Raw genomic sequence first — 23,507 nt, forward strand, 5'->3', positions numbered from 1 at the left:
TCTCTTGTTGTTTTTTATTATTCTTTCTGGAGGTGAATTTGTCTGAAGGTTGTCATCACCTGCTCTTTAAAAAATGAAATATTCCTAATTATACTGTGAAAGTGCATTTACCTCGGGTTCACCAATTTATAAACGAGGGGTTGATTAATTGCGGTTCGCATTACCTCCCGGCTAGCCACTGTGGTAGAATTTAATGATGAATTTGCTTGTTATATTTGTGAATGGCTTTATTAAAATGTGCCCACATTAAAGGTGTGATGCAGGAATTTTTTGTTAAATATTTTTGTTTTAATGCAAGTTCGCCCCAAACAAGGCTAAAAAGCCACTCTTGTTATGGGGCTAAAAGAAGAACAAATGTGGAAAGGACTCAGAATGGTGATATAAACAGGTTACCAGCCACAATGTGATTTAACATATGTTGTTTATGACTTGTTCCCTGCTATTTTTTGCTTAGTAGGGCCTAGTTTCATAGAACAGAAAACAACTGGTAACAGTTCTCTGCTTACCAAAAATTTATAGGGTACCAGTCACAGATGTTATATATGACATGGTATGTTGGCTGGTTACTTTATTCTGGTAGGTATACATTCTGTGCTTATGCAGCTCTATTTAACTCAACTCTGGGCCCATTTTTATAGAGCTGCCTATTATGCACAGAAAGTGGCTTAGCACACCCAAATTATGCTTACCATAATTACCGGTCAAACTACTATATCACTTGTACAATTAGTGAGTGGTATCCTGCTCATTTCTATTCAGCAATATTTTCTGGTAAAGCAGCTCTATGAAATTCGGCTCTGGATCCAATTCATAGAGCCGCTTGGCAAAAAATATTGCTTAAAGATTTTCTGCTTAGACAAAATAAGCAGGATACCACTCACAGGTTGTACATGTGGATGGTATTTTGGCTAGTAACTTTATCCTGATTTAAGCATCTTTTTGTTGTGCTTAGCTATTAAGCAACATTTTCTGCTTAAGCCGCTCTTTGAAATTCGTCTTGGGTTATGACAAGCTTGTAATAAGCAACATTGATTCATGACGATGCAGTTTTTTGTTTTCCCCACATTCACTGGACTCAATCCTGTCCTTGCTCTCTCTGTTACAGATGGCCAACTGCTGAGAATCTATGATGGCAAATCCTCAATGAGGCGGAAATCATCACACAGCATTTCAGTTGCAAAAGACACCACGGCTGCACAAGTTGTGGTAGGTCAATTCAAGCAGCCTTGCTTTTTTTGCCAGAAATTGTTCCTAGTAAATGTTTATATGGGATTTGGAGGCATTGCATGGTGAGGAGGTATCAATATTTGGTTTGCAGTAACACCATTAGTGTACCTACTTTCCAGGTAGAGTTTGTTCTTTAGAGAACTGTCTTGCTATATTCTACTACCGCGGAGTAGATTTTTCGAGAGACTTCTCAGTTCTGAAAAGAACTGTCCTGCTTTTTCAGTAAAAGGTAAACAAATCGGCTGGGACTACTACTTTGAGCTTATAGGATCGTTATTAACTGCACTACCACGGAGTGAGTTCTTAATTGGTCCAGATTTTAGTGTGTAACTCTTCTTAAAAATAATTTCTAGTACTTTGTAGTGCATGTTTCGTTGAAGAAATCATGTATCACTAAGGGAATGGGAATCAAAGTGCAGTGAAGAGGTTTCCCTAGTTGTTTTAACACGGTGGGGCCTGGTTTGTACCAGGCCTTACCGTGTTTAAACATGTGGTTTAAGACCCATTTAATGCACTTTGATTCCCATAAATATATTTCCATTAAACAAATTTACTACATCAGGATTTCAATTTTGGAGTCACTGGTGGCCTCCAGATTAATGTGTCGGTGTTCTACCAACTGATCTATCTAGCCCAAATGTTGGCAGTCTCCCTATTGTGGCTCTGTTGCTTGACATGTTTTTATCTTGTTTCATTTGTTTCATCACTCCAGGAAGCTGCAATGAGGGCCCTGCATATTTCAGACAACCCTAACCTATACTACCTGGCTGAAACATCCGAAAATGGTAAGAACTGAAGTGCCCCTCCTCTCGCCTCCAACCCCCTTTCCTCTGTCCAGGATTTCAAACTTGAGAATTTTACTTCATCAAGTCGTTTGCCTCTCTTAATATTCATGCATGATGTCACCATTCTAACCCGGAACGAGGACATCGGCGTGGCCACTGCAACTAGGATCGAGTGGCTGGTATTGGTGGTAGCGTGAGGTGTCCCCGTGGCCACATTTTGGGTTAGAATGGTGACGCCATGCATGAATATTAACAGAGGTGTATGGTGATTCCTGTGCGCTGTGTCACAGAGGCAAAACAAATGTATGACAACCAATGAAGCAACCACTATCAATTGGCTGGCTCCAAATCGTTACGTGTATAGAAGGCTATTCATCAGACCATACATGTACGTGACTAGACATGATTCAGGTCAAGCTAGTTCAACAATTCTACTTCTACTCATTTTTGGTTTTACCCATATACATCTAGGTGGTCTAGTTTTTAAGACACTGCTCTATAGTTGCATGGGTTGTGGGTTCGAATCCCACCCAAGAAGCCACTGTTATTATTGTTGTTATTATTATTATTATTATTATTATTATTATTTTTATTGTTATTTGTAGATTCTGATAATCAGGAGCGGAGGTTGGGTGACGCGGAGCAGGCGGGTCAACTCAGCAAGCAACTGGGCGTCAAGATCCCCTCCCTCATCCTACGATACCAGGTATGTATATCATGACTCCGCCCACAGTGGGGGACTAAAGCCCGTTTCATACTTCCTGCAAATGACAATGCAAAGCAGATTTTGACGCCACAAATCCGTAAGATTCTCAGTTCTTGCGAAACATTCGCTGCGAAATAGCGCTTTGGCGTCAAAATTCGCTTTACATTCGCATTTGCAGGAAGTTTGAACTAGGCTTTATCTCGAATAGACCGATCCATTAGACCAAAATTTTACAAACACTAAAAGGTCTAGTGTTAAAATTGAGCCCTGACAGTGCCTTGATCTAGCACATGAGAACCAAGTATAATTACTATCGAGTATTATTACTATCTAGTGTACATATAAAAGCACTATTTCTGAATTTTTGTTTGATTGCAGGACACAAAAGCCAAGAAAGGTCTTATTAAAGTTTACCCAGGGACCATGAAGGTACCAGTGGAGTATGTAACCGTTTCCATCACCAGCTACATCTCCGTCAAGGAAATCATCGAGATGGCACTGCACAAGTTTGGTTTAGTGGTAAGTCATAAAGACAGTCCATGAGGGAGATTCAATATCCTAGGATATAGTGTCTCTCAGTCAAGGCCTGATAAACAGACTGCTATAGACCCCTTGCATTCGACGTCATACGTACACACACAAAATGTCATCCCTGAGTATTTTGTAACATGGTATTTTGGCTGGTAAAGTTATTCTGGTAAGCATACATTTTTTGTCCTTAGCTGTTTTTTGTGCTTCTTAAGCACAAAAAATGTCATCCCTGAGTTTTGTTTTGTTGCTTTAATAAGCAGCTTTAGGAAATTGGGCCCAGGTAAAGATCCATTGAAATCACCCGCCATCCAACGTCTAATTAATTCCCATTTGAATCTCAGAATGGTCGGATACAATCTTGTATTCAAATCAACAAGGTGTACGACAACACCATGTGAGATGTGCATGGTGTAACTGCAAACCGAGATCTAATTAATTGTACGCTTTGTACTCATGGACAACTCCCATGCAGTGACCACCATCTGTACTGACCAACCGACTCGGTGCTCACTCATGCAGAGCCAATATGGCCAGCATGACTCGTTGAGAGTCAGCGGATCGGAACGGGGGTTTCTCAATCGGAAAGGTCACCAAAGTACAAAAAGTGTTTGCTAGACGGGATTAGATTTGTGATTGATAGCGCGAGAAACGTTAAGGGGAGCATACTTCTTTGGGACTTTTTGGGGTGAAAAGAATTTGTACAATTTGACAGTCTAATATCTGGTACCCTGTGTACACCCCATTGTCTGCTGGTTTCTCTTATTTATTGTGATAGTGGAATACTATTTGTTAAAAAGGGACCTGACTATTTTATCCTTGCAGCCTCACTATGGGTACATGCAGTTGATTGGTCCAGCAGGGGATCAGGTTGGCTCAGTGGATTCTTTCCCTGCCTTTCATCTCTGTGGATTAGGTCTACAATTCAAAAATAGTCCCACATACCTTCAGGAAATACACATGAAATACTGTATGTTTCAGCGCCAGGAGTGTCACTGAGTGACAGATATGCGCGCTATATTAGAAGCCCACTATTAAGTCCACTCTTATCAGAATCTAAAAAGCTGCCTGCAATTATTTTCTTGAGACTTTAACCTGCTGACCTATTGACCTTTGTTGACCTTTATTGACCTTTGACAGGATGAAGACCCAGAGGGGTTTGCATTACTTGAGATGATCATAGAGCATGACATCAGGGAGCGTGAGATGGACCAGGATGAGTGTCCATGGCCGCAACTTCTCAAAGCTAGACGGGTAAGTAAAAGACTCCATGGATGAGATTTCTCATTTTTTATTTGGAATTCCATTTTATTGCCCTAAAAAAATACAAAATCTGTTTTTTGTTTGCCCCCCCCCCCCCAATGTTTTATTTTTTTTTAAGATCAAATTAATACAAAAATGAAGACTAAACCATACAATAACGCCCCAGATTGCAGAGTAGGGCTTTTAAAACCAAGGATAAGAGTTAATATTGGGCTTCATGCTCCCAAGTTTTTGTGCGACATTGTGGATGCAATTTCATTGTGAGACCACTTTTATCGATACACGTACGCCATATTTTTTTTGCCATAAAGTAGACGTCACGAATATTGACCAATGAAATCCTGTAGAAGTGGTCTACATGTACATGGTCTATGGGCATGTCATGTGATGATCATTTTGCCATACACGCGTGTCACGTGGTGCAGTAAGCCCCGTCCACAGGGGACACACGGGGGGGCCGAGCTCAGTGTTCTCCGGCTTCTATTGCTATGACCCTACCTCCTTCTGTTTGAACCTCCAACCCAGAACTCCTTGCTTCAGATGAGACTGACTAGGTATCATCTAAAGAGACGTGATGAGAGGAAGCCAGTCAACGCTGCTCAGATGTTCGTTGGCAACCTCCCTATCAATCTCTCGGAGCATAAGTACAAATACATCATTAGACATTTCCTAGAAGAAGGTGAGTTGGGAGTTTGGCTTTTTGGTGGCTGAGGGGTCTAGTTCACTGGTGTTGTAAGCAGCAGAGTGGGGGTTTGAATCCATTTCATGATAGTTGTGCCCTTGATCAAATTGTTTGTAAAAAGTTGGGAAGGTAGTGCATTCTGCATTCTGCACTACCAGCCAGGTTCCTAGTTGATGATACCCATGCCTACATCCTTACTGACTGTGAAGGGGTTAACCCTGTTTCAGCCTTAGGAGTAGGTGACAGCGTGCCCCTGGTGGCAGTAGCCCTCTCATAGTGCATTCTGCTCTACCAGCCAGGTTCCTAGTTGATGATACCCATGCCTACATCCTAACTGACTGTGAAGGGGTTAACCCTGTTTCAGTCCTAGGAGTAGGTGGTTCCTAGTGGATGATACCCATGCCTACATCCTTACTGACTGTGAAGGGGTTAACCCTGTTTCAGCCTTAGGAGTAGGTGGTTCCTAGTGGATGATACCCATGCCTACATCCTTACTGACTGTGAAGGGGTTAACCCTGTTTCAGCCTTAGGAGTAGGTGACAGCGTGCCCCTGGTGGCAGTAGCCCTCTCATAGTGCATTCTGCTCTACCAGCCAGGTTCCTAGTTGATGATACCCATGCCGACATCCTTACTGACTGTGAAGGGGTTAACCCTGTTTCAGCCCTAGGAGTAGGTGGTTCCTAGTTGATGATACCCATGCCTACATCCTTACTGACTGTGAAGGGGTTAACCCTGTTTCAGTCCTAGGAGTAGGTGGTTCCTAGTGGATGATACCCATGCCTACATCCTTACTGACTGTGAAGGGGTTAACCCTGTTTCAGCCTTAGGAGTAGGTGGTTCCTAGTGGATGATACCCATGCCTACATCCTTACTTACTGTGAAGGGGTTAACCCTGTTTCAGTCCTAGGAGTAGGTGGTTCCTAGTGGATGATACCCATGCCTACATCCTTACTGACTGTGAAGGGGTTAACCCTGTTTCAGCCTTAGGAGTAGGTGGTTCCTAGTGGATGATACCCATGCCTACATCCTTACTGACTGTGAAGGGGTTAACCCTGTTTCAGCCTTAGGAGTAGGTGGTTCCTAGTGGATGATACCCATGCCTACATCCTTACTGACTGTGAAGGGGTTAACCCTGTTTCAGCCTTAGGAGTAGGTGGCATTGTGACCCCTGGTAGCAGTTGATTTGGGTCGTCGGCCCAAATCAGTTCAGTGTGGCCCTCACCTTAGAATGGCTGTCCGAGGCCTTGTCATGTTAGGCAATATCTCATAGGAAAACAAAATTACAAAATAAAGATTGCAAAAGTGTTCCAAGTAGAACCTTCAGAATGTGAAGCCTGTGCCCAATGTGCATGCCCTCTCTATCAATAATATTATCTTCAAGCAAACCGAAGCATACAACGCTTCCTTTAGCTTTGTTTGATATGGGAGGCAGAAGCGCCATATTTTCCAGTTATCCGCTCATGCTTTTTGTGATAACTAATAATAACAGTAGCAACAATAAAACCGTACTAATGACAGTGAGGTCACTATAGCTGTTTACATGATTTAGAAATCAACAATTATGGCAGTTGATTCTTGGTTTTGAAGTGGGTTTGGGACTACGTTTGTGTTAAAGCCCATTTGACAACATCTGGTAAATTGTTCCGTAACTGTTCCAATTTTCCCTTAGATTGTCCAGTACCGTGTGACCTGCAAAGTTGATTGATTCGACCGATGGGAAAGCTTGTTATTAATCAGCATTTTGTATTTATTTATTTTTAACTCACAGCGGGATGTCCTTTGTATACCTCAGTAGGAAAAGTCTATGTACAATACGGTGAGTCTTGTCAATCTTTGTTGAAATGTTGACGATGGTACTATTCAGGATTGGTAGAGCTGACAAAATAGGCACAAAGAGTTTTCATGTTTTGAGTGATTAACAAGTGTCGTGACTGGGGTTGAAACCTACACTTTGATGTCTAGTCCATCAAAACTTGAGAACCAAGATTCTGTTTGAAGCATCAGGATTTGTTGTTTCTCTTTCGAGAAATTACCATTTCGCCAATAGAGCAGAAAAGTGGCCATGATGGGTTAAGAATTAAATCCCACTTCTGACACCATGTAAAGAAGGTAACAACTTCGTTATGCTAGAGGCTAGTCGAGCTTTAATCAAGATGATACGAGAATAGAGACTGTAAGACTTGAGTTAGTCTGCTAGTGGTATACTGCTACACCGTGGACAAAAAAGCCTTGAGGAATGGCCATCCATTGGGCCCATGGCAGGAACCATAGCTGGAATCAAGGATGGAATCTTGGTCTGCTCAAACTTGAGGCCAAAATACTACAGTGGAAGCCTCTTGGTGATGCGTGATCTTCTTCTAGCAATAGATCCTATTTTCAACGCACAGCGCACATACACGCAAGTCTTCTGTCTGCCATTTTGTGTGTCAAAACGTGCACAAAAGGGTGGTACACATGTTTAGGCACCCCCGAACAATGCGCGTCTACCATTTCTGCCTTTTTGGGAGGAGTCCATTCTTTTTGTGCAAGATTTGATGCACAAAAGGGTGGACAGGAGACGTGTATGTGCGCTGCCCGTTGTGAATAGGGTCTGTACAAGAACCAAGGCCTGGAATTCAAGATCACACAATAACCCCAAACAGAAAAAGAGAATTTTACCCTTTTTCCCACTACCAACTGTCATCTTTGTGTGGTCGAAAAACGAAGCGTTGCATGGGGAGTGAGTGCTCTGCCACGCTCTGGACATTCTGGCAGGCCTTTTGTTTCAGTCATCTGATTTGCCAAGTCAAAAGTTTTACTGGGCTGACACTAAAATCACTGGCATCAAACCTGTGCTTCAGTGTCAATGTTGAGCCATGACATGACAGGGGAACCACACTCTCACTAGGAAATCTTCATCAATTGCGTTCACCCACCCTTCAACCAATAAGGACTGTTACAAATTGTCCTTTGTTCCAAGAACCCTCGTTGAACGGAACCGCCTACCATTATATATAAGAGAAGCTCCTTCAATAGACTCATTCAAAACTAGGCTACATGTAGATAAAATCCAAATGAGCACTTTCATAAGGGGAGCTCACCACTCATTTTTGTCCACTTGCCCACACCACATCTGCAACTTATATATCCTGTGAGGAGTTTGTTGTAGTATTCGACAGATACAGACAGACATCTGGCGTCAGTTCGTCCTAACTTTTTTTTTTTGTGGTATGATTCAGGAGCAGCAATAGTAGCATTTGAGGACCATGACGCTGCTGTGCAGGCCTATCACGTAATCAAAGATGCAACTTATGAGGAGAAACCAGTCAACTGTCTGTTCCTCCCAGAAATTCATGTAAGAAATTAATCTACACATACCTGCCAACTGTTCAGATTTAAAGGCAGTGGACACTATTGGTAGTTACTCAAAATAATTATTAGCATAAAACCTTACTTGGTAACACGCAGTGGAGAGCTGTTGATAGTATAAAACATTGTGAGAAACGGCTCCCTCTGAAGTAACGTAGTTTTCGAGAAAGAAGTAATTTTGCACGAATTTGATTTTGAGACCTCAGATTTAGATTTTGAGGTCTCGAAATCAAGCATCTGAAAGCACACTACTTCGTGTGACAAGGGTGTTTTTTCTTTCATAGTTATCTCGCAACTTCGACGACCAATTGAGCTCAAATTTTCACAGGTTTGTTATTATATGCATATGTTGAGATACACCAAGTGAGAAGACTGGTCTTTGACAATTACTAATAGTGTCTAGTGTCTTTAAATGGATTTGTCAATATGTTTGATTATCTTTCCAAAGGAAGAAGCAATAATTGTTTGTGTCTTGCTTAAGGACACACCTGTCACGAACAGTACTTGAACCCACACCCTGATCAGAAACACCAGAACTTGAGTCCAGTGCTCTCAACAGCTTGGCCACGACAGCGGCTGAAAAGCAATAATTGGCAATAAAAAGCAATAATTGGTGGCATGCTTGGCTTGTGCGTAAAGCGCTCGCCTCTCACCAAGGTGACCCCGGTTCGATCCCCGGCCAGGGCCATATGTGAGTTGAGTTGTGCGTTGGTTCTCTGCTGTGCAACAAGGGTTTTCCAGACTATCCGGTTTTCCTCCCTCGGGAAAAATCAAACACTTTCAATCTTGGCTGTGCTCCGTGGTCATAATGGGTTGATGTGGCTGGCAGCCAAAGGCGCCCTTGCATGCCTGCTTCTCGAACACGTTGTAGCCGTATCCTTCGCAATTCAGCTCATAGCTGCGAGTAAGGATGATTAGCCCCCAAATTATTATTAATTATTATTATAAAAAGATCCATCACCCCAAGTATGCTGAGGTGTGGTATCAATAACTGGATAAGAAGTGATGTTGTATTGGAGCATAAGTTCAGGGAAGGGGTGTTTGTGTCAAACAGGGCCCATGTGATAAACCTGTAACAACTTGCTTTCCACAGAAAAATCTTGCCTAAAGCCGTTGGACACTTTCGGTAAACAGTATTGTCCAAGGCCCACACTTTGTGTATCACAACTTCTATATAAAATAACAAACCAGTGAAAATTTAGGCTTAATCGGGAGAAAATAACGGGAAAACCCACCCTTGTTTCCGCACGTTTCGCCATGTCATGACATGTGTTTAAAATAAATTCGTAATTCTCGATATCGAGAATTGATTTAATGTTTTCTCAAAAAATCAAGCATTTCATGGAATAATATTTCAAGAGAAGTCTTTCACCATTACCCCTGTAAGTTATTTGTAAATCTGTGAACTTTTAATTTTTTTTCTGTACCGAAAGTGTCCAATGGCTTTAAGAGAAAGGGTAAGAAAAAAGAATTGGCTTACTGGTTACCACCCAAAGAACCTACAAATGCAAACAGTTGTTTTTGGCCTCAAGTTACGTCAACAGATATAGGTTACCAGCCAAAATAATGTTAACATTCCTGTGACTGGTACCCCACCCTTCTCTTGCTTAGCAAAGAAGTTTGCTAAGCAGAACGTTTGCTCATCAACAGCTTGATGAGGTTCAGCCCAGCTTGAAGGTGTTAAATTAAACTTAGCATTTTATTCTGTGCTTTTGTTTTCTCCAGATGGATTGCTTAAGACCAGAGGCCACACCTCTCCTGCTATTCATCAATGTTAAGAGTGGAGGTTGCCAGGGCATAGAGGTCTTTGACATCTTGTCTAAGATGGTCAATCCGTACCAGGTTATGAATCTCTGCCAAGGAGGCCCTCTACCTGGGTAAGTACATCTTCAAGCTCATGCTCATTTTCCACTAAGCACTTAATGGCAAGGCTCCCCACTAAACCTCAGAACTACTGTACAAGTTTACACTCCGTCGAGGAATCTTTGATCAAGTTCCCTGCTTCTTCTCGTTGAACCCAAGTCTAGACACTCCTGGGGCTACCGGTCCTTTTCTTTAGCTTCGCCTCGCATCCGGAACTCTCTTCCACTTAATCTTAGATCTTGTCTTTGTACCACAAAATTCAAATCTCTTCTCAATCACAGGTTTTCAGAGGCTAAGTACAAGGTCTCCCAAGCTGTTAAACAAACATTCCAGCACCACCCACACTATCAATTTGCTAAACACCAAACCCCCTAACATATTTTGGTGGAGTATTATTGTTGAGTATAGGAACCCTGACTAGATGAAGTAAACACAATAAACATAGTGGTGTTTGCCGTTGGGATTTACAGGTATGTTTTGAGGAAGTTGCACGGAAGCCATCTTTGTGACTTGGGTCCTACGCCATGACTGATAATCAGCCATGGAATTTTACAGATACCTTGGTCATGGCAGCCTGTAGACATCTTTTAATCTTGGGGATCACCTAATAATCTAAAGAGTGATATCAAGCTTTGATTCCAGCACCTTTTGCCCAGTCTGTACCATGACGTCCTGTCAATGTTGTAATTTTTGTTGTAACTTATAATAATTTTATTTTCTTGGTGTTCCATGTTTTTATCGTAGGTCTTTTGTGGGCTTTGTGCCGTTTTTTTTATATAAATCTATATTTTTAACATATTTATTGTAATGTATGTAATTCAAATACAATGCGGCTTTTTGCTGTGACTTTTGAAATGTTTTTAATCAACCAATATAAAACAAAGTTTGAGACACTGAGTGCATTCATGGTGCAGTCAACACATCCAAAGCTGTTGAACTCATTTAGTACATAACGTTCTGGGTGTGATTTCACATCAACAATCCTTATGCATGGTCACTATTTATATCTGTCTTCAACAAGTCTTTCATTCTGGTGTCTCTTAAAAATGTGCAAGTGAACACGCTCTCCGACGTTAAGTGGTTTAGCTACAAAACAAATCATTTCTGAAAATATGCTACATTGTACACAAACAAATTGTCTCCAAATGCCATCACTACTTTTCTCCCTCCAGGTTGCATGCATTCAGTCAGCTGCCTGAGTATAGGATCTTGATCTGCGGTGGAGACGGCACAGTAGGGTGGGTCCTACAGTGTCTGGATGATGTAGGGCAGGAATCAGTGTGCAGCAACCCCGCCATCGCTATTCTACCCCTGGGAACAGGTTAGTCGCACCTCCCCCCCCCCCCCCCAGAAGATGGTCAGAGTACACTGGTCAAATCAACCCCAGAAGATGGTCAGCTAGAGAAAACTGGTCGAATAAGCCATTTGCGTGTTAGATTTGAATATTGTATTTGAAAATACTGCTCAGCAATTCTTTGTGCTAAGCCAAAAATGAGTGTGGGAACGATTTAATAGATGTTAAATTTGCACAGAACTTGGGGAAACTGAATTATATACATTACAGTGCTAACACACAACGGTGTATGGGTAAAACCAAAATGAATATTCTTTATCCCCAATGCAAATCTTTAAAACACCTATTAAATCTGCATGATGTTGTTGTCATTGCTTTATTGATGATCTTTGACCTTTATTTGACCTACAGGAAATGACCTTTCAAGAGTGCTGAAGTGGGGAGGTGGTTACCAGCAGGGTGATGAACTCTACTCTATCTTACAATCCGTTGTGGATTCAGAGGAGGTCAAACTAGACAGGTCAGAGTTCAGGGGTCATATCCTTTGTAACTTGTTTTAGTATTGTGAAATTGTACTTAGTTTAATAGGAATTGATTATTATAAATTGACTAGCTATTTGCAGCGATAAGCTCGCTGAATCCCAGTCGCCCTCTTAAAAACTTAACATTCAAAATTGTTCTCGTACTGCTCTCAGATGGACGGTGATCTTTGAAACGGACCAATCGAAGCTGATGGAGTGCGACAACAAGTCCAACTCGTCCAATAGCAGCTCTGGAAATGAGGACATGCCGAACATGTTCGTCATGAATAATTACTTCGGTATTGGCATTGATGCAGACCTCTGTCTGGGATTCCATATGGCTAGGGAGGAGAAACCAGAAAAGTTCAACAGTAGGTGAGTGGGAACTGGTTGGGTCAGGCGTAAACTGGTTTACAGGTCTACTTTCAACTACTCATCAACTGTTATTAATAGATGAGTGGTACAAACCGGATGGGTCCAGTTGTAGCTAGTTTTGACCGGTCCGCTTTCTTTAAGCTACTTATCAAATGTGATAGATTGAAGCCTGAACTGGATGCATCTGGAGCAGACTGGATTACAGAATCACTTTAAAATAGTCACCAATCGTTGTGATCTCAGCGTTCCTATAGCATTTCGCGTTCTGCAAGAGGGAGCTTTTGCTTTCTTACACATTACAGAGCGCGCCTCTGAACAATGTGCGTAATTTTGGGTGTCAACTCTCTTATGTGCATGTTTGTATACGATTTTGACACCCAAAATGACACCCAGGATAGGCACATTTGAGTAAGCTGCGCGTATTGCAAGGGGTCTATAGGTTAAATACAGCTTGCTCATTGAGCCCATGCCTCGTGCTGTGTAATTTTCACACTCTATTACGCTGTTCTCTTATGGCTCCTGGTGCTCAATGAGCAGGCCTGTCGGGGGCCCATGCTTAAAAAAGCTCTGCTTCTCAAAGGGCTCCGCCCCTGCAGTATTAGAATGATGTTGATACCGTGGACAAATAAATAAACTTGAAACTTGTCTTCTTTCTTGTAAGGTTGCATAATAAAGGAGTTTACTTTCGCCTTGGTATGAGGAAGCTGGGTAGGAGGACATCTTGCAAGGAGTTACAGAAGGAGTTGAGAGTAGAGGTAGACGGAAGACAGATTGAACTCCCAACCATTGAAGGAATACTCATTCTCAATATCTCAAGGTATATAATAATTTATTGATTTTTTTTATTAATTTTACTTTTCCAGGGGCCATTGGATGTAGGCTTAGTTATCATCCATTAGAGCAGAAAGCACTACCTCCCCAAGCAATCATGGTTGTGTCTTGCTAAAGGACACAAGTGTCAAGACGGGGAGTCGAACCCACACGGGGAGTCGAACCCTCGGAATGATTAAGGACATAGGCATCTGGATGTTGTAGTCCTAGTGCTATGCACAGGAAGTAATTTACAAGATGTAGCCCGGCTTGAGGAGTTACGGGCACAAAGGAAAATGTGATCTTTTGTGGTTGAGAATTTAAATATTATCCATTAAAACTTGATTAATCTTCTCGCAGTGATTGTTGTTCCAACAGCGCTAATGTGAAACTGTGTAGATGTTTTAATGATTTGAGGCATTGCGTGGTGAGGTATCAATATATATTTGGTTTGCGGTAACACCATGTGTGTGTTTCTTGCCAGGTAGATTTTGTTCTTTAGAGAACTGTCTTGGTATAAATTCTACTACCGCAGAGTAGATTTTCGGATTTTGGGAGACTTCTTAGTTCTGAAAAGAACTGTCCTGCTTTTTAACTACTACCTAGGCAGAAGGTAGACAATCGGCTGGGACTACTACTTTAGGTTATAGTATGTTTTCGTATTCAGAATGGTTTAGAATATAGGCATCTGGATGTTGTTTTCTTAGCGCCATGACACACAAGGTAATTTACAGGCAACCAGTTCCAGGCAATCTCCAAGAAAAAAAGCGTTTCACATTTGAATGCTCACGGATTTTTCTTGGGGATCATAAGAAAATTTCATGACACTCATGAACTAGCGTGTAATATCGTGTTCAAATGTAGGCTTTATAGGCCCGCTAGAAAACATGGTACCTATCAATTCTACATTTAGTATTGAAGTTTTAATTAACTATAAAGACAAATGAGATAAATTTTCTCTAACATTCTTAGTACTTGTTTAAAAAAAAAACAGTTGAATGTATGTAAAGCTATGTCAGGATTTTGTTCTTTCTTTTTTTCATTTTGAGTTTTAGTTCTGTAAAAACAATTTTGGTCAGTAACAAGCCCTGTAGTTTTCTGTATTTTTCTCCAAAATTTGATCCCTGTAGTTTTCTGTATTTTTCTCCAAAATTTGAGCCCTGTAGTTACTCACATTACATTTGACCATGAAAACTGCCCCTTGTTGAGTGTTTCTCTCTTCGTGTATCTTGTAGTTGGGGAGGCGGAGCTGACCCCTGGGGTGTGGACAGTCAGGATACAATCTTTAAGAAGTGTCGTCACGATGACGGACTGTTGGAGCTAGTGGGTGTGACGGGCGTGGTGCACCTTGGGCAGATACAGAGCGGGCTACGCACAGGGATTCGACTCGCCCAGGGGGCAAATGTAAGACGAGATAATTAAGTCAAGTAATTCTTGCACAAACTATTTCCATGCTGGTATCTGCAAATCAGGTGGTCAGGTTGGTGTAGTGGTGTCTTGCCTCGCCTTCCACCTCTGGGACCCTGGTTTGAATCCCATCGAGGGCACTATGTGGATTGAGTTTTCAGTCCCTACCTGACTGCGTGGGTTTTCTAGTGGTTTCCTCCCACAAAAACTGAAATTTTAGTTTGGCACTGCTTGGACATTCGATATTTTAAACTCATGGTCTTTATTGACTATTAATGCCCTCGTACCTCTTTCCCTGGTTCACAGATTGAGTTTTCAGTCCCTACCTGACTGCGTGGGTTTTCTAGTGGTTTCCTCCCACAAAAACTGAAATTTTAGTTTGGCACTGCTTGGACATTCGATATTTTAAACTCATGGTCTTTATCGACTGTTAATGCCCTCGTACCTCTTTCCCTGGTTCACAGATCCGTATATGGCTTAACACTGACATGCCTGTGCAGGTGGACGGGGAGCCATGGATGCAGTTAGCAGGTCAGGTGGTTGTGTGTCGATCCGCACTACAGGTAGAGGAAAACAAATATTGCCTTTGGCTAGTGTTTGTTAAAGGAACATTACAGATTTGGTTTTTGCTAACAAACCAGTTGCTTGCAGTGTAAAACACTTATGTAATCCATCATGTACATGCCTGTAAACTGACAAACCTTTGGAAGTTTGAGATCGATCGGACATCTGGGTCACGAGAAAATAGTGAAAAACCGATAACACATTTTTAATGTAATGCTCACTGAGCAATAACGCGAAATTCGATAATTTATTTCTCATCAAATCTGACATTTCAGACAGAAATATTTAAAGGTATATTTTCAACTATCATCATCATTAGACCGTGTAAAGTTTGATGTAAATCTGTGATCTTCACGATTTTTGTTTCTTACCAATTCTGTAAAGTTCCTTTCAGCACTGTATACTCTGTTCTCTTGCAGAGAAAAATCCATGGGCTTCCCAGGCAGGATTTGAACCGACAACCCTATTGTGATTTCTAATACTGCTCTTTGGAAAATCTTTTGATAAATTTTGGATAATCTTTGTTCCTGTTTGAAACTTTTTGATTTACAAATAGCCCAATCAATAGCCCCTTTTCACACTACTCTATTCCCCACAGGCATCCCCTGGGAATAATGGCCGGCACTTTCACACTTGCTTTCACACTGGAAACGCTTTACTCCTGATCTACCCCAGCAAATGAGCATACCCCAGGGAGTAGCCCCCCCCCCCCCTGCTCTGGAGTAGGGGTAAGCGGTAAAACCCTGGGGTATTCTTGAAATACCCCGTGCAACTGGAACCCCTTGGAATAGGGACCTAGGCGGGGACAGTGTGAATAAGTTGCTGGGTTGACCGAACTCCCGGGGCCTTCCCTTGGCTGTTTTCCACCGGGATAACAGATACAACTTGAAAGGGGCTAATATCTTGGAGCCAGCTGTTAATTTTGTTTTCAAACTTGTTTTCATTTGACTAGGCGACCATGTTGAAGAAGTCCAAGTCCAAGATCAAGCGTAGGAACACGGAGCCTGCCCTCAACAGCAACGACGGCCAGACGAGCCCACGACGAGAACAAGCCCGACTCGTTGCAATGAAGAGCGACGAAGGGAGCCAGGTTTGAGAATCGTTACCCCAAATAATTACCGACAAAAAAAACAACAAAAGTTTCTTTTTTTTCTTCTGCCAACTTTACCCCTCATGATGTTTCTTTAGACCGACGATTTGGCTTCATCTTCATTGAATCCCTAACTCATACTTTCCAATTTTAAAACAAACTGTTGAGTGTACCCTACCTCATAGAACTATGTTGTGTCTGTAAACACAAATGACCGAAACGAAAGCAGACGGAGAAAAGGGAGTGGTACAGCAACCACCATGCTCGTGCAAAAAGATGGACAATTGTTTGTGCGCATTCCGGCGATCCTTCTGAGAGATTTTTAGTCAGCCATAAATAATGTAAGGTCTGCAGTTACATGGTGTTCTGGCATTCCTTCTTGAAGATTTTTGGACTGCTGTGAATATCGTAAGGTCCTCGGGCACGCGGTGTTCGCCCTGGCACTATTACACCAATGGAACGTTTTTTTCGTGACATCAAATCTGTGACGCGTGGAGTGCTGACGCATGGAGTGCTGAATCCTAAAGCCAAGCATGGATTCCTACTTTAGGTGTCGAAAGTCCAGACGGATTTGAAAGAGCACTAAGATTCATCTTAAGATGAGTTGTCTGCATCGTTGTAGTGATGTGTATTGTGACATCACACTTTGCTTAGCAATTAAGATCTATAAACATCTTAAGATCAGTCTTAGCTCATTGTTTCGAGTCGAGCCCCCATTTGTCTCCAATGGTGCTTCAGGCCTTCTTTGTTACACCAGGACCTCTGGGAAGCCAATTTCGCTTAGCATACAATCTATGCTAAGCACAAAGACAAAGACAAAGATAAAACAGGTTGCCAACATTGTAGTGTCCATGTCTTGCTCCCTGCAAACGTTTGCTTAGCAATTAAATTTGTTAAGCAACATTTTTTGCCTGGCTGCTGAGGTTGTCGTTAACGCTAACTCCATTTTGAATTTTTTTTTTTATCCATTCTAAACTCCAAAGAAATTTGACTCGCACAATGTATAAAGGTGGTATTTCTGGCCCCATGCCATGCATGGATGTTTGGCTGGATAGGTTCGGGTCTGGAAGTTTCTGGAAAATTCAAGTGGTATAAGAGGAATTTGGTTCCACTTTCTTTGTCCGTTTTAAATTCCTGCATTCTTGAGACCCTATCTGTATTCTTTAGCAGAAGATGATATTTTGTGAGAAATCAGATTTTGTTTTTTTTCAAGAACACTTAGCGACAGTTGCTTAGCAGGTTGCCAAGTCATCTGGGTTGTACCAGATGACCTTTCATATAGAGAAATGGTTACCACGGTAATCCGACTGCTACGAAACAAACAAACAAAAGCTGCCATTTTTGTGCAATGTGTAAATTTGGAACGGTTGTGAAGCGTTGCCATTGGAAATGAAGTTATACAATGATATTCATGTGAAAAAATTTACAATAATTCTCTGTAAACAAAATGGATAGTGTTAGTACAGGAGATAAGAGTGATTACTGTTTTATAGAATTTTAAAAGAACGATTCGATCAGGAGGATTGAGGTTTTTTTATTGTTTTTTTTTAATGACTGTATTTTTTGTACTTGGTGTTTTCACACTAGGTTTTAGCTGCCTTTACAGCTTATTGCCACATGCATGGAGAGAATTTTTGTTTTAAAAAAAAAAAATCAGTGACAGGTTTAAATATTCATACTTATTTATAAGTTAATTTTCATATTCCTTCTGGGGTAAAAAATGTCTGGGAGAAATATGATTTGGTTTCAACTCTCTAAACTGCAAAGTTTTGGCTGGATTTGGAGTTGGGTCAAATTTAGCAGCCATTTGTGGCCGTCTGTTTGCATATGCTGTTATTTATTATACCCACTAATAAATGTAGCGGTCGAACGAACCCCTTGTCACCAGGCCAGCTGGCTGTCTAGCAGTTGAGACAATCTGCTCAGGTTCGAATCTCACTTGAGTTCTTGGTGGGGGTTTTTGTCTGCGGGACACAAAAAGCCCTAAAGGTCCAGTGTGTTTCATACATTAGTGGAGAGATGAACTTATTTGATATTTGAATGATTTGGACGTCTTACCGTCACAAAATTGTTTAGGGGGATTTTTTTATTATTAAACATTTTTTTTTTTAAATATTGGAAGAATGGTGGTTATCAATGGACTCAAAGAGCTCCATGCTGCACCAGATGTTTTTAAACTAGCTTGGAGACAGCCTTGTTACTTACATGCATGTGGAATTTTCCATGAAAGTACTAATATATAACAGCACCAAATATACTTGATTTAAACGTTTTAAAGTTTATCCATTTTTTGCACCTTATGCAGGCTCTAGACACTGATAGTTACTGACTTTTAATCGACACGTATTTTGTACATTTTGCTTTTTTTTTGTGGATTGTTTTTAGGGGGACTTCAGGATTAAGAATTTAAATTTTAACTAATCGACCGTTTAGCATTCTGTGACGATTTTGCCTTTTTTTCTTGTTTTTAAACTATTGACGCTCGGGGTTAGTCATACACGGAACAGAAACGTGGACTATAAATGGACTTTAAGCATTTTATGCAACAACAAACAAAAACAATTGTGAATGAGACACTGATTATTCAAAACATTTGTTTTATAAGTTACTGTTACATGCACATTTAGTAATTGTACATTTAAAAACAACAACAATTAAATAATGTTATAAATTTGTCAACAAATGTTTACTCAATTTGATTTTATTTTCTTCCCTGTAGATATAAAACAAATCGTAAATTATATGGTTAATACTTTTTAATTACTTTGAGGAGCTGGTCTTACTCAAAAAAAAAGAGAAAAAAAGTAATAATTTTGTTGCTGCATGGTGGTTTATCCTAGTCTTTCCATATTTTAGTCAGTTGTTTCAGAGCAGTGTTGTGACTCACCAGCATTTAACTGAGAGAAGCTGACACTAATCACACTGTTTTCACAAAACCTTGTGAAAATTACGGAAATGTTTCACACTCTCGTGGTGAAAATTTAGTTTGCAATTTTTGAAGTGTTTCAGAACAGCATTTCGACTTAGCAGCATTAACTGAGAGAAAATAACTGAAATTTATCACACTGTTTTCACAAAATCTTGTGAAACATTTGTTCAAAACTAGCATTGAGTCTTAACAGCATAAACTGAGAAAAAATTAACTGAAATTAATGACTGTTTTCACAAAACCTTGTGAAAATTATGGAAATATTTCACACTCTCATTGTGAAAATTTTGTTCACACTAGCAGTTGTTTTTAAAACAGAGTTGGGACACAAAATATTTCTCACTGTCCAGGAAATACTGTGAAGAAATTGAAAAACTGTTTCCTGAAATCTTGTGAAAAATTGGATACATTTCATATGGTTGCCATTGAAATCTAGTTTAGATGGTGGACAAGAATAAAGAATTCAAGATAAAGTAACACTGCCCTCTCACAGAAATGTAAACTTCGTCACATGAGATATTTAAAAACTGAAATTGACTTCTGTCTCATTAGTACATCAGAAATGGTATCCAATTTGGAAACACAAATTATCAACCAGAAAAGCAAGGAAGCTCTGTAGTTCCAAAATAACATGGTGAATAAATTCAAACACACAAAACTATCTGGGGCCAATTTCATAGAACTGCTTAAGCAAAAATTTTGCTTAAGCACGAAAATAGCTCGCTTGTTTTACACATGTTACTGGCCAAAATTTCACGCCATATACATTGCTTATGACTGGTATTTAGCTGCTGCTTACTTAGCATAACAATTAAGTGGAGTCTTGGCCGGTAATCTGATTTTACTAAGCAAGGATTTTTTTGCTGAAGCAAAGTTTTGTGCTTAAGCAGCTCTATGAAATTGGGCCCTGGTCTGAAACATTTTAGAGATGCATCCATCATTGGTAGGGCGCTGCTACACCCTCAAGTGTGTCATGCAGCGACGCTGTTCTTGGCGGTCAAACATTATTACCCCCTTAGTCACTGGGCCATTTATTTCATTCCTTAAACCTTCTTGTAGGCCTGATACTTGATAGAGGCAACAGAGATGATTGTTCCATGCCCCTGGTCATTGCCTTGGTGCCCTTGAAATGCTCCAGTAGAAACTCTCAATTTTCTCATAGGGTGCCCTTTATTTACCGAGGAGAAAATGTCTTGGTGCCCTTGCCCTTTCAAAAACGTAGCATTACAGGCCTGATCTCGGCTCATGAGGAGTATACAGCCTGTGCTGCTCAGTGTGTAGTGCACTAAGCTAAATCAATCACAAGAACCATCTCTGCCCTCTAAGGTTCCACTTTACCCCTGCAAGAAGTGAATCAATTAGAGTAAAGTGTCTTGACGTGGGACACAAGTGTCATGACCGGGATTCAAACCCACACCCTGATGACTTAGCCACTAGTCTGGTTCCTTTTTTACATTTGACAATTACAGCTGTTTTTATCATTGTATACAAAGGGAACGTGACAAAGATTACCATGATGAGTTGATTGGCAGTGGCATACCTAAAAGTTTTTTTTCTTTCCAATTAATTTGAAAATCCTGAAACTTGCGTTCTTTCCTACCTATGATGGATGCACGAAAAGCTAGCTACACCTTAGATATAGAGATTTCACAATTTTGAGTTATTAAACAACTAGTTGCCTGTAAAAAGAAATATTGTTTTATGTTTTTATCAGCAGCATTAAAAGAAAGTTCTCAATAATTCTTAGAAATAGCTCAGGTTCCCCTTGTTTCTCAGTTCTCTGACTTTCATCAAAGTTATTTTAAGTAATTCAGTTCTCTCTCAGTTATCCTGGTTGTTTACAAACTTGAATGTTTGCAATATTTAAGTTCAAATAAATTTTTTGTTTTGTTCATTTTTTTTTTTTCTTGGGGTTTGGGGTTTAATTGTAGCAAAGTTTACAACAAATAGCTGAACATGTTTGTATTGTCCACGTCATGTTTTCATGTTCTTTTCAATTTTATTGTCATATTACTTATTTGTTTTACCACTGTTTGTGTCTTTCTCGTGAAAGTGCGTTTTGTTTTTTTATACTCGAAACCTTGCTGTGTGTGTTTTGGTTTTATTACGTTACTTTACGCAAACGCTTGATTTTGTGCAATAAAAATCTTAGCAAGTTTCCAGAATTAGATATGGGCCCTATTTCATATAAAAACATGTAAGCAAAATTTACCTGGAAGAGAAAATAGTGTTATGTGAGCACAAGAGTATTTCATAAATGCTCAAGGAAATCTGCTTACAAAACCCTACGGGCATAGCGTGCCCTTCGCTTACATTAAGCAGTGATTATGTAATAAGAATTTGGTTAAGCGCTGATCCATAAGCAGAAAATTGTTGCTTACAGGCTTTATGGAATTCTCCCCATTTTGTTTTTTAAAGATTTATATTTTATTAGGAAATAACCAACGAAATACATGTATACCCAAGCTATTGATACTGGTATCCTCCCCTTCCTTATCTTTGTACACTTATCATGGCATCTGTAACCAACCAGATTTACCATATTCTGGAAATCTATTTTAAAAAAATACATTTTGTTCCAATCTGTTTTTTTGTATTGTTTTTTTTCTTCTTTTAAACCAAAAACAGAGACAAGTAAATCAAAATTATATTCTGAATGATACAAGAAAGTACCATTACATTTTTTTTTGTGAAACTCAAAAAAAAAATATTCTGACACCTTGGTGACATTTCTATTTGAAACTTTTTACACATTCTTAAATCTCATAAGAAATAAGTAGGATTTTGCATTTTGTTTTTCAAATTAAATTAATGTGGAAATTAAATTAGGATAGGTCCAAAACATATGATATAAAGCAGTGTGCACATTTGCACAAATGCCTGTTGTTTGGATTCCTGAAACCTGGCAAAAGCAAACATTTTAAGGGACACCAAGGCAATGTTGAGGGGTGAAGTGATTGCTTATGTTGCCTGTCTGAAGTAACAAGCTTGCCTCTGTTTTAGAATATAGTAGAATTACTGTTTGAATCCCCCTGAGGCGCCTGTACTCTGCTCAATAACTTTTGTGAAATAATAGATGATGCGACCTCGGACGTCACTCGAAAACCATAACATGATTCGCGCGCATTCCGCCGAGCAAAACCTTTGTGTTTTGGCCGCCAGCTAGAAAGTGTATGCAATCTTACCATGACTACCGTCTTTTTTCCCGGCGACACATGACGTATACAGTGTTTTGTCAACAGAGGGCGGTTCGCATGTAAACATAGGTCACATCGTCTATACAATTTATACAAATTCTGCAGTACCCACTACTGGTTGCAGGATTGGACCTGACCAGGGCCTAATTTCATAAAGCTGTTTATCCATAAGCAAATTTTGGTGCTTATAATATAGCAGAAAAATGTGCATATGCGTAAACGTATTTCACCATGATTTCTCAAGTAAGCATAAAGTATCTAGGCGGGCATGCTCGTTCACCATGGATTTGCATTGTTACGTCATAGAGCTGCTAAGCACAAAAATTTGCTTAGCATGAAGTTTCTTCCTTAATAAAAACAGGACTACCGACAAAATTTACACGTGAGTTTCAGGATAAGCAAACAACAGCTGAATACCAGCAACAAGCAATATGCAACAAATGGAAATGTGGTGATTAATCCTGTTTTTGTCAAGGAAGGGATGTTATGCTAAGTAAATTTTCATGCTGAGCAGCTCTATGAAATTGGGCCCTGGTGCGAAACACGGGTTAGCAAGCATTTACCCTTGCTTACGGTAAACAGCTTTATGAAATAGAAATTTTGCTAAGGGAGCCGTAAGCACAAAACGGTTGCTTACACATTTTATGAAATTTTGTTGGTTCAAATCCAACCTGAGTTCGAAAGTACTGAGTATATGATGTTTTAAAAAAAAGATATACATTCGTAGAAAACCCCCTAACAAAAATACAATAAACTTTTTAAACAAAGAGAATATAATGCTTAATCCAGTCTGATTAAAACTAGATCATCAAATCTGAGAAAATATATTATCAACAGAAAATATCTACTGCTATGTTGTATTCTTGATATATTTATGTTATAAGTTGTATCTTTTTTGGCTAAATTATAACTACATCA

At 40.1% G+C, this 23,507-nt stretch overlaps 1 protein-coding gene across 2 annotated transcripts in view; it reads left to right on the forward strand.

The window, feature by feature from the left end:
* Positions 1-20,106, forward strand: part of LOC117300708 (diacylglycerol kinase theta-like) — a 90,849-nt gene extending 70,743 nt beyond the window's left edge. For both annotated transcript variants that reach the window (XM_033784460.1, XM_033784461.1), the window contains 16 exons: positions 1,106-1,206; positions 1,940-2,012; positions 2,618-2,718; positions 3,097-3,237; positions 4,387-4,500; positions 5,035-5,188; positions 6,960-7,007; positions 8,410-8,525; positions 10,265-10,416; positions 11,575-11,723; positions 12,108-12,216; positions 12,392-12,592; positions 13,254-13,409; positions 14,638-14,806; positions 15,274-15,372; positions 16,326-20,106. In XM_033784460.1, the coding sequence (XP_033640351.1) occupies positions 1,106-1,206; positions 1,940-2,012; positions 2,618-2,718; positions 3,097-3,237; positions 4,387-4,500; positions 5,035-5,188; positions 6,960-7,007; positions 8,410-8,525; positions 10,265-10,416; positions 11,575-11,723; positions 12,108-12,216; positions 12,392-12,592; positions 13,254-13,409; positions 14,638-14,806; positions 15,274-15,372; positions 16,326-16,469 (2,027 nt within the window). In that variant the 3' untranslated portion in view covers positions 16,470-20,106. The remainder of the gene's footprint in view (positions 1-1,105; positions 1,207-1,939; positions 2,013-2,617; positions 2,719-3,096; positions 3,238-4,386; positions 4,501-5,034; positions 5,189-6,959; positions 7,008-8,409; positions 8,526-10,264; positions 10,417-11,574; positions 11,724-12,107; positions 12,217-12,391; positions 12,593-13,253; positions 13,410-14,637; positions 14,807-15,273; positions 15,373-16,325) is intronic.
* Positions 20,107-23,507: the final 3,401 nt, after the last annotated feature.

This window comes from Asterias rubens, chromosome 16 (genome assembly GCF_902459465.1).
Source record: "Asterias rubens chromosome 16, eAstRub1.3, whole genome shotgun sequence".
NCBI lineage: Eukaryota > Metazoa > Echinodermata > Asteroidea > Forcipulatida > Asteriidae > Asterias > Asterias rubens.